This window comes from Peromyscus leucopus, chromosome 12 (assembly GCF_004664715.2).
Source record: "Peromyscus leucopus breed LL Stock chromosome 12, UCI_PerLeu_2.1, whole genome shotgun sequence".
In the NCBI taxonomy this organism is placed as follows: Eukaryota; Metazoa; Chordata; class Mammalia; order Rodentia; family Cricetidae; genus Peromyscus; species Peromyscus leucopus.
The window spans coordinates 76,200,705-76,218,032 of NC_051073.1; the positions used below are offsets into that span (position 1 = coordinate 76,200,705).

At 44.7% G+C, this 17,328-nt stretch overlaps 1 protein-coding gene across 7 annotated transcripts in view; it reads right to left on the minus strand.

Annotated features, from left to right (window-relative positions):
* The window catches only part of Vps8 (VPS8 subunit of CORVET complex), a 237,908-nt gene that overhangs the window by 87,824 nt on the left and 132,756 nt on the right, over nucleotides 1-17,328 (minus strand). For all 7 annotated transcript variants that reach the window (XM_028859198.2, XM_037209870.1, XM_028859197.2 and 4 more), the window contains 2 exons: nucleotides 10,124-10,213; nucleotides 6,561-6,607 (listed from right to left, as the gene is read on the minus strand). In XM_028859198.2, the coding sequence (XP_028715031.1) occupies nucleotides 6,561-6,607; nucleotides 10,124-10,213 (137 nt within the window). The remainder of the gene's footprint in view (nucleotides 1-6,560; nucleotides 6,608-10,123; nucleotides 10,214-17,328) is intronic.

The window sequence follows — 17,328 nt, forward strand, 5'->3', positions numbered from 1 at the left end:
GCAGAAAAGTACCTGTTTGTGGAGGGTTAATCCCTCCAACTATTGAAATCTTTCCAGGAACAGACACCATGTGACACTAGTATCTCTGTGGGTCATTTAAGTTGACACAAAGTTATTATATAATAAAGATAACTTAAAGGATTTAGGTAAAGAAAAAAAGACCTAAAAATTCAGCTAGATAATGTGTTCCTTTAAAAATACTGTTTACAGCTGCATGTGGTGGTGCATACCTTTAATCCCAGCATTCTGGAGGCAGAGGCAGGAGGATCTGTGAGTTTGAGGCCAGTCAGGTCTACAGAGTGAGTTCTAGGACAGCCAGGGCTACACAGAAAAACTCTGCCTGGAAAAAAAAAGTGCTGTTTACAGAATACACCAATTAAAAACAGCTCAAAGTACTGTTAAGTCAAATATGCATAAGACACACACACATATATATGGATCCAATTAACTTGGGCCAAAGGTCATTCTATTGTGATACATACAAGCAAGCAAGCTACCCTCATCTCTCAAAGTGTTTTATTTCCCTGCTCTCCAGAATGCTTGTATAGATAGGTGTTTGCATGGAGGAATGGGAGGGCTGGAAGTTTTTAAATTGTTTTCTTAAGAACAGAAAAGGAAGAAACAAAGGCAAAAACATTATAGACTCGGCTTCCGGAGAGCTGCAGGGAGGGCTGATCTGCCTACCTGTGAAGTGCTTTTGTTCCTGCCATTCCGTATTTCCCTGGTTTTGAACTTCAGACTTCCTAGTGCCACCCGAGTCTAGTAGATCTGTAGGTTAGTCAGCAGGCACCGTGGCGGGCCTCTGAGAACACCCTCCAAAGGCAGGTCCTCTGAAGCGCTGACACCCACCATGGCTAGTGCACCCTTTCCTCAGGTCTACTGAGGAGGAAACAATCCCTTCGGGCCCATCCTCATTAGCCGAACTCCTCAGAGGAAGAGACGGTGCAGTCGTCAACAGACTGGACAGATGCTTGTCACACACTGCTGTCCCATTTGGCTCTATAATAAACCACCATCTACTCTAAAGACCAGAATATGTCTAATAATGTATCATTATACAATCTGGAACCCCAATGAATCCCACAATAACTTAGCACCTCCCTAAAAACCGTCTGCACTTCTCATTCTCGCCTTCCTTACTTTGAAGGGTGTATGTATGTTTCTATATGGCGCTGAGCATGTGAGTAACCACACTACTGTCACTGGCCTCCATGCTGGATGTCCCTCTTTTTTTCCATGTCCTTCCTCTGAATTGAATTTCCTGTTTATCCCAGGGAACCTGCAAACAGCAGAGGGCAACTGCCTCCAAACCTACACGAGGCATTAAAAAGGATAACATGCAATGGTAGGCTCGTCACCAGAGATGAATGAGACCAGTCCAGACGGTTGGCTTCTCACCGTTGAGGGCAAAAGGCACTTGGAAAAATATCTGGAAAGCCCTGTCAGTCTGCTGAAGACTGCTAGCACACACTGGCTCATGGCGAGAAATCAAGCTGGTACTGATCTGGAAGTTCCCCTGCTGGCTAGTTTTCACAGTCCCAGAAGGTGCTATGCAGACCACTGGGAAGAGAAGGCATACATGGTCTTACCCAGAACTGAATTCTTGGAGCTACAATAATGACTGACCATCATGGTAAAATGATGCCTATTGGTACAGTAGTGGTTACAGGGTAAGCATCTGCTTTTAGAGTGGATTTAATGCCTTTAATCCTCCAAAGGGAGCTCATGACTGGCCAGCTGCCTGCAGCTGACCTCATGGGCCCTACAGGAGAAACTACTATTCTGCTAATGGACATGGCATCAAACTGCCTTCTAAATACTTAAGCTTGTGCCCACAGACGAGGGCAGCTCTTGGCCCTCAGCAGAGGAGCTTTTTTGGTTTGGATGGTGGTGAATACAGAGGCTCACAAGTGATCAAAGAGCAGAGAATGAGTGACTACCCAGTGGACCACACCCAACACCTCAGGGAAACTCAGAGAGGAGCAGAGAGATCGCAAAGCCAGAGAGGTCAGGGAAAGACCGAGGCAAAGACTGTCTCCCGGACAGTTGTACTCAGGATCCCAGGGCAGCCCTGACTGTCTGAGTGAGATTTGCACACGATCCAGCCAACTAACATTTCAGCATGGATGGCTTATGAAGTCCCCCACCCCCAGCTGAGGAGCTGATGGCTGATGGGGGAAGGAGAATCAGCTCTCTCCAAAGGTGTGGAACCTGGTGTGTTGTCCAGGCTCCAGGGGATGGCTGGCCTGACACCCACGCATGTGGAGGCAGTATTAACTGGGACTCAGCATTTACAAAAGAAAAATGAAAAAGAAAAACAGGAGGGAACATGAGGTAGGAAGGGGTACATGGTAGAGAAGGTCTGGAAGGATTTGGACAGGGTAGATATGACAAAAACACATTGTATGCATATATGAAATCATCAAAGAATATTTTTTAAAAGAATGTATTGCTCATAAGTAAGTTTGTAACAACAGAGATCTCAAATAACTTAATGATGTACCTTAAGGCCCTATGAAATGTAAGTGGGGATAAAAGGACAAGGAATCAATGAAACAGAATTGGTTGTTTTTTTTTTACCCTTTTTTTTTTTTTTTCTTTTTGGTTTTTCGAGACAGGGTTTCTCTGTATAGCTTTGTCCCTTCCTGGAACTCGCTTTGTAGCCCAGGCTGGCCTCGAACTCACAGAGATCTGCCTGCCTCTGCCTCCCGAGGGCTGGGATTAAAGGCATGAGCTACCACCACCCAGCTGTTGTTGTATTTTAAGACATGTTGGAGCCCACCAAAGTTTCATAGTGACTGCATAAGAGGATGGGCTTGGGTATCAGGTGTTTGGAAGGGTCTACTCTTAGCTATATCTAGCAAGGGGGAGGTCTTTTTGCCTCACCCCTTGGCATTGTTATAAAAAGCCCTTTTGAATAAAGTTCTGGGCTGGTGGGTTGTGACCCAGGCCCTCCCGAGGCTATCCTGTGTTTTCTGTCTTTCATCTCGTCATCCAGGTACCTCTTTCTATCTGATATTTCTTTCCCACTTCTCCCTGCTCAAAAGTACCCTGGTTGTAAAAATGGGGGCTGGTCTAACACAAAGACAGACAAAAATCAACAAACTTTTAGTCAAGCTAACCAAAAGAGAAAAGATTAATAATATTCCTTCCACCTTTCGGGACTGATAGAACTAATGTTATAAAAATTACTATAAGGTCGGGCGGTCGTGGCGCACGCCTTTAATCCCAGCACTCGGGAGGCAGAGGCAGGCGGATCTCTGTGAGTTCGAGGCCAGCCTGGGCTACCAAGTGAGTTCCAGGAAAGGCGCAAAGCTACACAAGAGAAACCCTGTCTCGAAAAACCAAAACAAAAAACAAAACAAAACAAAAAAAATTACTATATTGTCAAAAGCATGGCAGATTCAATGTAATTTCATCAAATCTCCACCGACCTCCGGAACCAGAAGAAACCCTAAAATTCATATGGAAACACAGAAGACTGTGGATACCCAGAACAATCCTAAGCAGAACGAGCACTGCCAAGATCCCACAGTATCCGACCTCTAACTATGCTGCGGAGCTCTAGTGACACCCACAGCATGGCACCGGCGGGAAAACAGACGTGTGGACCAACAGAACACACTGGGGGCCCAGAAACAAACCTGCACAGGCATGCACACTGGAGAAAAGCCTTCCCATTTACCAAAGGGTGCTGGCAAAAACGGATCTCCTCCTGCAGAAAAACGAAACTGATCCGTATCTCTCACCCTGACAAAGGCAATTCAAGTGGATCAAAGAACTTCATTTCAAACCCGAAACAATGGCACCGGAGGAAGATGATATAGAGGAAACATCTTGACATAGTATAGCCAAGAATGTTTCACATGAAATCAAAAAGCAAAAGAAGCCATCAGTGGAGTGAAAAAAGAGCCTAGAGATGGGAGAAAACCGTTCCCAGCTATACATCAGGCAGGATTAATACTTGGAATGTATACTTTTAAAACTGCAAAAATTAAAAAAAAAAGCAAACTGCCAATCAGTAAGTGGGCCAATGAACTAAACAGTTCTCAAAAGAACTATAAATAGGTAACAAACATTCTAAAAAGTCTTCAACATTCTTAGTCACTGGGGAAATGCAGATTAAAACTCTTTGAGATCCCACCTCAGACAAGTCACAGGCTACACTCAAGACCACTAACTCTGGAGGGAAAAGAACGACGATGGTGCTCTCACCACGTCTGGTATCGGGCTGTACTAGCACTGCAGCAAACACGGCATGGTGCGGCTGTAAACAGACAAAGGCACAGGGTGGGGGAGGGTCTACATACAAACCCACACAGCACAGTCCCCCGTCTTCGACAGAAGCATCAAAAGTACACACTGCGGCAAAGACTCCTACCAGCAAATGATGCTGGAGATCTGGATGTCGAAGGATGAAACTAGATCCCTCCCATTCACCCTGCATAAAAACCAACGCCAAAGGATCTGAGTGTTAAAGCTGACTAAGGGCAGCAGTGCGAAGAGGAGGACATTACAGGTCAGTGTAAGCTAGCCCTTTCTGAATGGGACTCCAGTCCCTAGGAAACAGCACCACAACAGACAAACAGACTTCCTGAAATTAAAAAACCTTTTGCACAGCAAACTGAGACAGCCTATAGAAAGGCAGAGCTCTGCTAGCTATACATTTGACAGATGGGCCATATGTAGAACGTACAAAGAATTCAAAATGAAGAACAATAAATATATGGAAACAGAAATGTAAATAAAAATTAAATTGTAGCCGGGCGATGGTGGTGCACGCCTTTAATCCCAGCACTTGGGAGGCAGAGTCAGGCGGATCTCTGTGAGTTCGAGGCCAGCCTGGACTACCAAGTGAGTTCCAGGAAAAGGCGCAAAGCTACACAGAGAAACCCTGTCTCGAAAAACAAAACAAAACAAAACAACAAAAAAAAAAAATAAATTGAGATTCTGTCTTGTCCTAGTTAGAAGGGCAATCATTGGGACGGCAAGAAACAGCCAATGCTGCTAAGGATGAGGATGTAAGAGAAGCTTTATACACTGCTGAGGGGAGTACAAACTAGTCCTGCCATATAAGCACTAAAAATACTCTTAATGTGTGCTGGACAGTTTTATGTCACCCTGACTTGAACTAAAGCCATCTGAGAGGAAGGAGCCTCAACTGAGAAAATGTCTCCATAAGATCAGGCTGTAGGCAAGCCTGTAGGGCATTTTTATTAGCTGATGGGGGAGGGCCCAGCTCAATGTGATTGGAATCATCCGTGGGCAGGTGGTTCTGGGTTCTATAGGAAAGCAGGCTGAACAAACCAAGAGGAGCAAGCCAGTAAGCAGCACCCCTCCATGGCCTCTGCATCAGCTCCTGCCTCTAGGGTCCTGCCCTGCCCGAGTTCCTGCTCTGATTTCCTTCAGTGATGAACAGCAATATGGAAGTGTAAGCCTAATAAACCCTTTCCTCCCCAACTTGCTTTTTGGTATCACAGCAATAGAACCTTATCTCAGACACCATGTGACCCAGATCCAAGTCAACACATTGGAGACACTTCACATTAACGTTTATTGCAGCGTATTTACAACAGCTCTGTGACGGAACCAATCCAGGTGTCAAGCCACAGAGGAATGGACAAGGAAGCGTGGTTTATATATACACTACCATTTTTCAGCACAAAGAATAAGTCATATCACGTCATTTGCAGGAAAATGGATGCAACTGGAGAGCATCATATTAAGCAAATGAAGTCTCAAAGACAAACATTGCACGTTTTTCTCTTATTCCTGGGTGCTGGATTAAGACAGCTGCATAAATCACGTATGTAGGGGTGAGAAGAACGTAGGAGCAAAACTGTCCCAGGACCAGAGGATAACGAGAGGGGAGGAAGAGGGGCATGGGGTATGTGCACAGTACCTTTTGTATTCCAGTACTTGATGTAACCAGCACACACCAACCAAAGACAGCGATTCAGAGGATGTTACCTGTCAGTACGCTCAACTCCCAGCACATTCCACGCAGTCACAATCTAACTTCAGGATCTCACGTGTGGACCTGATTTACTCACGTATCCATTGCTAATTCCATCTAATTCCAAACTCCTGAGGTTTGTCTCATTGTGGTTTGGTTATTTTTAGAGCAGTAACTGAAAATTACATTTGAACTGCCCTTCCTACACTCCCAGGATGTTAATATAAACTAAACATATCAAGTGAGGGTGGATAAGTTGACAGATGGGCTAGGAACTAGATGTTTACCCCCATATGCACCACAGAATAAGGAATAGGCGAAAACCTAGGATAGAAAGGATCTTTCCCGAATGGACAGTCTACATGTAGGGCTTCACTATTTATCTCCACCAGTGAAAACTCACCATATATGCTCACGATCGAATGGAAAGGAAAGTACTAGCTCACATCTGCTTTCAGATTTCTGTGTTATAATCACTCCTTCTTGTACTAAAAATAAAGACCTCATTTACTGTTTGAATGCCAAGGGCCCGTGTCTTAACTCCAGTTTCTTTCTTTCCATCCTTCCACGTGTGTATTATGAAAGTCAAAGGTTATTAACATACCTTGGGTCAAGAAGACTCCTCAAAAATTTGAAAAGCAAAACCTGGTTCTGAATAGAAAATAAAAAGTACAATTAAATACTGAATTTCCAAAGCTGTGAGATGCTTTAGACGGCCCCTTCAGTGTGCAGACACTGCTGCTATGAAGCCTGGTTCCCACCTCGGTGCTGCAGACTCTCAGCGACTCCAGTCACCGTCACCTGAGTGTGGAAGCGCACACACACACACACACCACTACCTCAAGTGAAGACCCTTCCCAAGCAAGCTCGCCCCAGCACAAGGGACTCAAGCGGCCAGTGCTCGGACCTTGCTGTTGACAGGGGACCTGGGCTGTAGAGAGAGTCTCAACCTGGATCGCCTGCCCTCTGCCTCTCACAGGGCCTGCTGTGAGACAATTAACGGTGGGGGGACTTGGGGGAATATTTAAGGTCCAAATTAACAATGACTTCCAAAACCCACTCATCATCTCTGGGACGAATCAACCACAACTTCAAAGTGTTAGTACACCAGAAAATCTGGGTTCTGTTTCCAATACTCATTAGCTATATGACTATGTGACTCAGCGTTCAGTTTCCTTACGTGAAGACAAAACAAAACTGCTCTGTGGCTACTGTCATCACCTCCAAACTCCAGCCGTAAGTCCCCTGCCTCTGTCATAGAGCAGTGACAATTAAATGAGATTAAACTTCTTATACCACATATTTATAGTTTCAAAGTTCTGAAGCCTACACAAAAATAAGTTTTTAATTTTTTCTACGTATTCAAGTTTCTTCTGTAACAAGCAGGGAGCATCCAAAGTGAAAATAATATAATTTTAAATATGGTTTTTAAATATATTTATGGCTAGGGATGCAGCTCAGAGATAGAATCTGTGCCTAGCATGCACAAGACCTAAGGTTTGATCTCACACCGGAAAGGCGCGCGCCCTCGCGTTCTCTCTCTCTCTCTCTCTCTCTCTCTCTCTCTCTCACACACACACACACACACACACACACACACACACACACACACACACACGTATTTATTCATGTATATATACAAGGATAGAAATATATGCCAGTTTTTAAAAAGACTGACTCACATATAGTCATTAGTCTCCATCAGTCTTCATATCCTGTCTTCTCTATATTGCTTTATTTTGTTTTACATGACTTCCTCCTGGTTATAACTTAATATTCTGGCTAATTTTTCATTCCAAGAGTTCTAGGGACTATTTTTCAGAAGCAAACTGCATTAAAAGTAAAGGAACTACATAAGAGCTGTGTGGGGTTTATATGATCATTAGAACTTGGCAGTAAAATACAATTTCTTTAAAAGAACTGCGTAGGACTCAACAAACAAGCCCCGATCACACAGCCGCCTTTTTATTTTCCCCAGCTTTTATTTATTTGACTGATGAATCATATTCACTCAACAGCCCTCTGTCTCTTCCTATGGGTGGGGGTCGGGGTGGGATCCTGTCATTGTTAATTTTACATTTTCAAAGACAGTTCCAGAAGCACCAGAACAAGCAAGACTTAGCAGACGTGCTTTTTAAAGAGGAGAGAAGCTCTGGGTTTGAGCGGTGTGAACAGAAGCATTTGCCGCCCCCACAGCCTGGCCATGTGCCCTTCTCTGGGCTCCAGTATCATTCCAGCCCAGTTATTACCGCCATAGCCTGGCTGTGGGTCCTTTCATGGGCTCCAGTATCATTCCAGCCCAGTTATTACCGCCATAGCCTGGCCATGTGCCATTCTCTGGGCTCCAGTATCATTCCAGCCCAGTTATTACCACCGCAGCCTGGCCGTGGGTCCTTTCATGGGCTCCAGCATCACTTTAGCCCAACCATTCTGTAACTGCCCTTTGGTCTGTCTTCTTTGTGAGCAGAAACCACACACAAGTTTCCCTCATTCCCACAGCTTTTGGATGTCCTCCTCTGCACTTGAAGTTTCTGGCCACAGCATCAGCACTGACTGAATTAATGGATGGATCTCTGAGCTAGGTAGTAGACCTATTATGGATAACCTCGGAACAACTGAAAACCTTCCCACATATCGAGCTCCTTTCTAAGTGCACAAATGCATCTGGAACCCGTCTCCTCCACTGCCACTGGCTTTGTCCTGGTCACACCTCTCTGCCTGGCCTCTGCCTTTCAGGTGCTTACTGCTCCGTGTGTGCTCTTTGCCAGTTAATGTTCTATAAAGTGGATCTAATGATGCCAGCCTTTGCTTAGACCACTGGTAGTCCTCCAACACGAGAGAAATATAAATGTCTTAACATCACAATCAGCTCAGGCCCCATCTATATTTTCTGGGCTCTATCGTCATAGCTCACACCTTCTAAAACACTGCTTCTCACTGCACTGAAGCCGCTCCCCCACCCACCACGCCTTCTACCTCATGTTTCCTACAGACTGGCCCAGCCTCTGAACACAAGAGCTGCGCCGTGTCCTTCCGTCTTTCCACACCAGAGCCCTTCTTATCAAGAAAGCCTTTCCCGGTTCGGTTTGCAAATCAGACTCCTGTCCTCGTTCTGGCAGCTCGGGGAACTGTTTCCTCACCCCTCCCCATCCTTTCTCTCGTTCCATGGTCCCTTGGGTGGATGTGTAGCACAGCTCCACAGCGTTACACTACAGCCACATGAGTGCATCTGCGCTCCTGGAAGCCGACCACTGAGTGCTCCGGAGTGGGGCTGAATGAATGAATCCCACCTCGTCTCCCATCACTCCCAGCTTGCTCAAGCTTTCCTTTTGCCTTTCTGCAGTTATTCCGGACCACTGCTGCTGCACGGGAGGACTGTGGGGGGTACCGCATGCCCCCCGTGCTGCCCTACCTACTGCCTAGCTCTCTCTTGATCATCACGGTAATCAGCCAACTCAACACCGGCGCTGCGGTGGTCAACACTGAACAACAGCAGGGTCTCACGCAACACAGAGCTCCTCAGCATTCTCCATGAAGGCAGCCACGTCTAGAGAAGCTATTCCTTGAGAAACTCTGAAACGTCACCACTGGTTCAGCTTGAAGGTGGCAAAGTGCATAAGTAACATGAACCATCAATAGAATAGGGCTGTGGGTCCTATAGACAAAGAAAATGGGGGGATCTTCTATGGGTTATGATATCTAGACTAGTGTAGTTTAGAGCTTCAAAGATGCTTCTTTTTTTTTTTTTTTTTGGTTTTTTCGAGACAGGGTTTCTCTGTGTAGCTTTGCGCCTTTCCTGGAACTCACTTGGTAGCCCAGGTTGGCCTCGAACTCATAGAGATCCGCCTGCCTCTGCCTCCCGAGTGCTGGGATTAAAGGCATGCGCCACCACCGCCCGGCTCAAAGATGCTTCTTTAATATCAGTATTTGTTATCCAAAAATGAACTCCTTTATTTCAATACTCAAAGATTAATACACAGCTACTCCCACCCCCACAACGCATACACAGCACACAACACACACACCACACACACCACACACACCACATACACACCACACATGGCACATCGTAAAATTACTATTATCTGGCAACTATTTAGGCCATAACTACAATCAGAAGCCCTCAGACAAAGCCGCCCTTTTCCATCATTTGCTCACAGTGCTTACCTGAAGCTGTCCAATGACTATTTCAATCTGTCCAGAAAAGTGAGTAGCAACCAGCTCAGCAGCTTTGCAGGGCTTCAGGGACACAAGTTCCTGCAGGCAACAGAAAAGACAAGGGCTTTTTCTAATGGTGCACTTAGTGAGTCACTGGGAGACCTAAGGCTCGATACTGTCATGAGCTTCCTTCCACAGTGTACTTCAAGAGACCCTGCTTTGTTGCCTTAATTTAGGGGTCACATTACCAATTCGCAAAGTTAGAACGATCCCATACTGTAAATCAGAATTAGTGTTCCTTTTTAACCACGCTAAGATTTCTAGACAGTGGATGCTTTAGGAAATTCTGGATTCTGGCCATGGGAGCTAGGGGTGGGAGGAAGAGTCTCCCCAAGCTCCCGATAGACTCTCACGCCTTCTTTAGCTAGAATCCTAGCTTCACCTCTGGTGCAGGGTGAGTTTACAAACCACGAGTGTCTATGGAAACCAACCTGAGTCGTGGCGGGACTAACGTCTTAGCCCTTGGTAATTACCCATTTCCTAGGATCCACATCTGTCAAATCTAAGAATTCCACACGTCATCTCCTTGAACTCCCTTGACCCTTTGGGCTACACTTTCGCTCTGAAACTCTCTTTTCTGGGATTCTCTCCTCACTCTGCCTGCACTGCTTAGTGTTTATTGTCAATTTGACACAAACTGGGGTCCCCTGGGGAGAGGGAATCTCAACTGGAGAACTGCCTAGGTCAGACTGATCTGTGGCCTCGTCTGTGGGGCATTTTCTTGACTGGTGGCTGATATGGGAGAGCCCGATCCATGGTTGGAGGCATGGTCCCTAGACAGGCGGGTCTGGGCTGTCTAGGAAAGCTGGAGAGAAGCCCAGCAGTTCAGAGCACTGGCTGCTCTTCCAAAGGACCAGGTTTTAATTCTAAGCACCCACAGGACAGGCAGCTCACATTAAGTCCAGCCCCAAAGGATGTGATACCCTCTTTTGGCCTCCCCAGACACTGAACGCACACAGAAAATAAGTAGAAATAAAAATCTCAAAAAAAGAAGGAAAAAAAAGGAAGGAAGGCAGCAAGCAAGCTCAGCATGAACCCGAGCCAGCGAGCCAGTAAGCAGCACTCCTCCATGGTCTCTGACTAGTTCCTGCCTCCAGGTTCCTGCCTTGTACTCCTTTTCCTCCTATCCTGCCTTCCCTCAGTCCTGGACTATGATCTGGACGTGTGAGATGAAATGCGCCCTTTCCTCTAAGTTGCTTTGGTTGTGGTGTTTATCACAGGAGCAGAAAGCAATCAGAACACTGCCTTTCAGTTTGTGCCTTTCTCTGTGGGAACACTTTGGCCAAACATAGCCATAATACATAGATAAATGCAAAGACCAAGTGTAGAACAGCATGGAATACTAATTCCACAATAATGGATTCCACCAAGGGTGAATAAGACAAAATAACAAAGAATTCAAAAGAATGATTATAAGAATGCTCAATGAAATCAAAGAACACAAAGTCTTGAGTGAATTAAAAAGCAATACAAGGGCTGGAGAGATGGCTCGAAGGTTGAGAGCACTGACTGTTCTTCCAAAGGACCCGGGTTCAATTCCCAGCAACCACATGGTGGATCACAACTGTCTGTAACTCCAAGGTCTGACACCCTCACACTGACACTCATGCAGGCAAAACACCAATGCACATAAAATAAAAAAAAAAAATTTTTTTTTAAAGCAATACAAATTAAAGGCTAAATAAAACAAGGAGGATGGCATTGGATAGGAATGAGGAATTCACCCGTGGTAAGGAATACTGAAAAAGATCTAATCAGAATTTTAGAAATGAAGAGCTCAACAAATCAAGACTCAGTAGAGCATCTCACAAACAGATCAAGCAGCAGACAATCTCAGGGCCTGAGAAAGGGGTGGTGGGGGGTGACTTCAAACATTCAGACAGGAATGAAAATAAAACAACAAAGTAGGAATAGAACATGGAAGATCTACAGGACACATTACAAGAACAAAGTTATACATCATACACACAAAAGAAAAAGAAAACTAAAGACACAGAAAATATACACCAGGCAGAGGAGATGGATCAATCAATAAAGTATCTGCCATGTAGGCAAACAGTTGGTATCAGCTGGAACACAAGAACTGATTTTGGATGCCTAGCATCCACATCAAAGCCAGGTGCAGCAGATGCTTCTATAACCCCGGAATGTGGGACAAGCACAGATCCTTGCAGCTCATTGGTCTTCCAGTCTAGCCCACTAACAAGCTTCAAGTTCAATGAGAGACCCTGCCTCAAAAACACAAGGTGGGAGACTGAGGAAAACACATGGACTTCTGGACCTCATAAATGTGTGTGTGTATGCATGTATGCACAGAGAGAGAGAGAGAGAGAGAGAGAGAGAGAGAGAGAAAGAGAATGAGAATATAGTCAATAAAGTTATAGCAGAGAAAAAAGTTCTATCGGGGGCACTAGAGAGATGGTTCAGCAGTTAAGAGCACTTGTTGCTTTTGCAGAGGGCTGGATTCAGTTCCCAGCACCACATGGTGGTTCACAACCACATGTAACTCCAGTTCCAGGGGATGTGATGCCTTCTTCTGACCTCTGTGAAAGCCAGGCATGCACATGGGGACATATGCATGCATGCAAGCAAAATGTTCATATACATAAAATAAATCTTAATTTTTTAATCGTAGTAGAATTTTCTGAAATCGAGGGACAAAGATAGCCATCCCCATGCAGAAAATATTCAGAATGCCAAACAGGCATGACCAGAAAAGGACTTCACCAAATCACATTATAGCATCCTGAACACCGAAAGAATACTGGAAACTGCAAGAGATGAGTACTAAGTCATATAGGCAAAGCCGTCAGAATGCACACTTCTCAACAGAAACACTAAAATTTAAGGGCAAGCAACTGTGTGTTCCACGTTCTGAAATAATAACTGCCAACCCCCATCACTACTTCCAGAAAAGCCTAAACTGAACACTAATCTTGATTATCAATTTGACACACCTGGGAAGAAGAAACCTCAACTGAATTGTCTTCATCACCTTGTCGCATGGACATGTCTATGGGGCTATTTTCTTAATTGCTGATTGATGTAGGTTGCAGGAGGGCCCAGCCCACCGTGGAAGGTACCATCCAGCAGAGGTGGGCCTGGGCTGTCTAAGAAAGGCAGCTGAGCAAGCCAGGGGAAGACGGTAAACCGTGTTCCTATGTGGCCTCTGGTTCAGTTCCTGCCTTGCTTTCCCTCAAGGACAGACTGTGTCCTGTAAGCCAAATGAAGGTTTCTTCCCCTAAGCTGGTTCTAATCAGTGTTCTTTTGTTTTGTTTTTATTTTATTTATTATGTATATAGTGTTCTGTCTTCATGTATGCCTGCAGGCCAGAGGAGGGCCCAGATCTCACTACAGATGGTTGTGAGCTATCATGTGGGTGCTGGGAATTGAACTCAGGACCTCTGGAAGATCAGCCAGTGCTCTTAACCTCTGAGCCATCTCTCCAGCCCTCTAATCAGTGTTTTAGCCCGGCGTCAGAAATAACTGAGCAGACGCTGGCACTGGAGAGAGCTGTGGCTCTGATGAGCCTGATGTTTTATGGGATTTGGGAACTTGGGGCTGGGAAAGCCCTTAAGTGCTCAACTGAATGGGCTGTTCTGTGGGAGCAGGAAGACAAGAAGGCTGAAAGCAGCACCAGTGATGGAGGCCTGTCTTGTGAAGCTCCAGAGGGAGGTGTGAGACCCCTCAAAGACTATCCACGCCACTTGTGTGGTGTTTTGAATTAAGAATCTATGAAAGGAAACCTTTGCTTTACTCAGACAATGATTGAGACTGGCATTGCTGTGGTGAAATCTTCTGGGAAATATCTCCTCAGGGTCAGCACACAGAAGACGAGGTCCAGGGAGCCAAGGCTGCAGCTCAAGCTGGAAGTCAAATTCCGCAATGCCAAAGTATCTTTTACATGGTGTTGGTTCTGAAGGCATGAAGGGGTCATGGAGAGCAGCGGAGGCCTGGCACTGTGAGAGGCCAGGGGTTGCCATTGGTGAAGGGGCAGCCTCAGTTGCAGCAGAAGGTCCAGGACTGAAGAGGTCCTGGAGAGCAGCTGAGGCTTGGTGCCATGTGGCAAGGTTAGTTCCTGAAGAGAGAGGCCAGGAGGCCATGGCTGAAGGTGCAGCCTCAGCTGCAATGGAGACTTCAGCAGACTGGAGATGCCTGGACCACAGGTGACCATCGAGAGCAGAGGTAGCTGTGGGGTGGAACTGGCCTGAGCAAGGAGACAAGCTGTGTGTACTGTGGATGGCAGAACTGGAGAGGTAGGGCTACCCATGCCCATCAGAGTTCAGAAGACCAGGGGCGAATCTCTACAGAGGTATCAGACAGGAAGCATTTGTACATTGTTGGATCTGAGTTTTGCTTTGCTCTGATTATATTTGTGGTCTGCTTCCTCCTTCTTGGATTAAGAAGTATATAACTTATTTTGGATTTTCTAGGTACCCACAGTTAATAGATTTTTGGATTTCTTTCAATGAGAATTTGGATTTTTTTTAAACTGGTGGGGTTGTGCTTTATATTGTGGTATTAATATTAACATGATTTCCTGAATACAAACCATAAGAGGAAAGTTAATATTTAACCATGATTATGTTTGTATGTCAGGATGACAAGGAGTGAGTGGGCTCATGACAGCTGATCTTGCTTGTCAACTTGAGATGCCTAGGAAGAGGGACTCAGCTGAGGAACTGCCTGTCAGATGGCTCCCTGGGCATGTCTGTGAAGCATTTTCCTAATTGCTAATTGATGCAGGAGGGCCAAAACGCTGTGGGTGGTGCCGTCCCTGGGGAGATGGGCCTGTGCTCTCTAAGCAAAGCAGCAGAGGAAGACAGTCCATCAGCAGCTTTCTCCATGGTCTCTGTTCTGGTTCCTGCTCCAGACTCCGGCCTTAGCTTCCCCCAGTGAGTTACTATCCTGAGTCAAATGAACCCTTTCCTTCCCCGGGTTGTTTCCGGACAGTGTTCCAGCACAGCAATGGAGACCTAACCAGAACAAAGGACAAAGAAAAAACTTCCCATGCTAGATGTAAACCAAATGAATTCATGACCACCCAGGTCACACTACAGAAGATACCTGAAGGAATCCTTTATACTGAAGAGAAAAGGAAACACATCAATGAAGTAATTTAGAAGAATAAAGCGCACTAGAAGAGCAGGAGAGCAGAAAAGTCTTAAACATCACAAAAGCAACAAAATAAAAGGAATTAATGAATGCCTTTCAACAACTGATAAACACTAATGGCCTCAATTCTCCAATGAAAAGATGCAGATTAGCATATTAGACTCAAACAGGATCCATCAATTTGTGCTTCTTGTATTGTCTGATCACAAGGAACTAAAACAAGAACTCGGTACCAAAGTGAACTTCAGGAAAAACAACAACAACAACAACAAACAACCCTCATGGAGACTGACCAGCACACCAATGAATGATGAATGGTTCATAGAAGTGATCACCAGGAATTTAAAATTCCTAGAATCGAATGGTAATCAAAATATACCAGATGTAATTGGATACAATGAAAGCAGTTTTAAAAGAAATGCCTACAGCCATAAATACCTAGATTTAAAAACCAGAGATCTCTCAAATAAATAAAAATGCATTCACTGTATTAGAAAATAAGAACAAAATAAATCCCAAACCAGTAAGATTAGGACAGAGGAGCTGGAGAGATGGCTCAGTGGTTAAGACTTCTTAATCATGAGAACCAGAGTTCAGATCCAAGTATGAACATGGGGCAGCTCACAAATGCCTGTAACTCCAGCTCCAAGGGATCTGATGTCCTCTTTTGAACTCTGTAGACACATGCGCACATACTATCACATACATACATACATACATACATACATACATACATAAAACAAAATATTTTTGAAAACATTTGGGTGGAAGTCATGGGAACAAAAAGAACACATGAAGAATCAATGAAACACAGAGTTGGTTCTTCACAAGATTGACAAACCCACAGCTAAAACTAACTGAAAGAAAAAGATCCAGATTAATAACATTAAAGGTAAAAATTGAGGCATTTCAACACATCAACAGAATTACAACACAACTGAAGATTGTGAGGGCATGCTCTGAAAACCTGTATTCCGATAAACTGGAAAGCTTAAAAAAAAGGCTAAATGTCTATGTGTCCAACCCATCAAATTAAACCATGAAGACAGAAACAAGTCAGACAAATCTATACCCAACATGAGATCGAAACAAAAACAAGTCTTCCAGCTGCAAGAGCACAAGCCTGGAGGGGGTGTCTGGGGGAGGGTCTGCAATACCTTCAGGGATCGCACCAATGTTCCCAAACTATCCCACAAAATAGGAAGAGGAAGGACAGTGCCACACTCGTGGTAAAAGCCAACATTACCCCCATATCAACACCAGATAAAGACACAATACCAACTAGTACTGCAGTCGATATCCCAGAGGAACACGAATGCAGAAGTCCTCAAATAGTGGGGAATTCACTTCAACACCCACCAACTGCAGCCTTGGCTTGATCTCAGGTGTGCTAGGATGGGTCACCATGTGCAAATCAATGCATGCAATACACCACATGGGTAGACTCAAGGAGAGAAGACACAGATCGTGTAAATACATGCAAAAAGGCTTTACCAACATGCAACAGCATCCCTCCATGATAAAAACCTTGGGCTGAGAAAGAATAGAACACATACCTTCACATTAATAAAGAGTGGTTGCAGTCACATTATACTAAATAAGAGAAAAACTCGAAGTCATTTCCATTAAAACAGGGAATGACACAAAAGTCAACTCACTCCTATTTGCAGACAGTATGATCTCATATGTAAAAGATCGTAAGACTCTGCCAGAAACTTCTTAGAACTGATATTTTCAGTAAACTAGCAAAATGCTAAATCAACATTAAAAACAACAACAACAACAACAACAACAGTCGCTGTCCCTATACCAGGAATGAACATGCTGAGAGAGATCAGGAAAGCAATCCTATTCACTATAGCTAAAAGCAAAACAAAACAAACAAATGAAAACTTTGAAATAAATCTAAGGAAGGGAAGGACTTCTACAGTGAAAACTTCAGAGCACTGAAGGAGGAAATTGAAAAAGACACTAGAAGGTGGACAGACTTTCCGTCTTCAGATGAATATTATGTGAGGGGGATCAGCTCCCTCTTACTC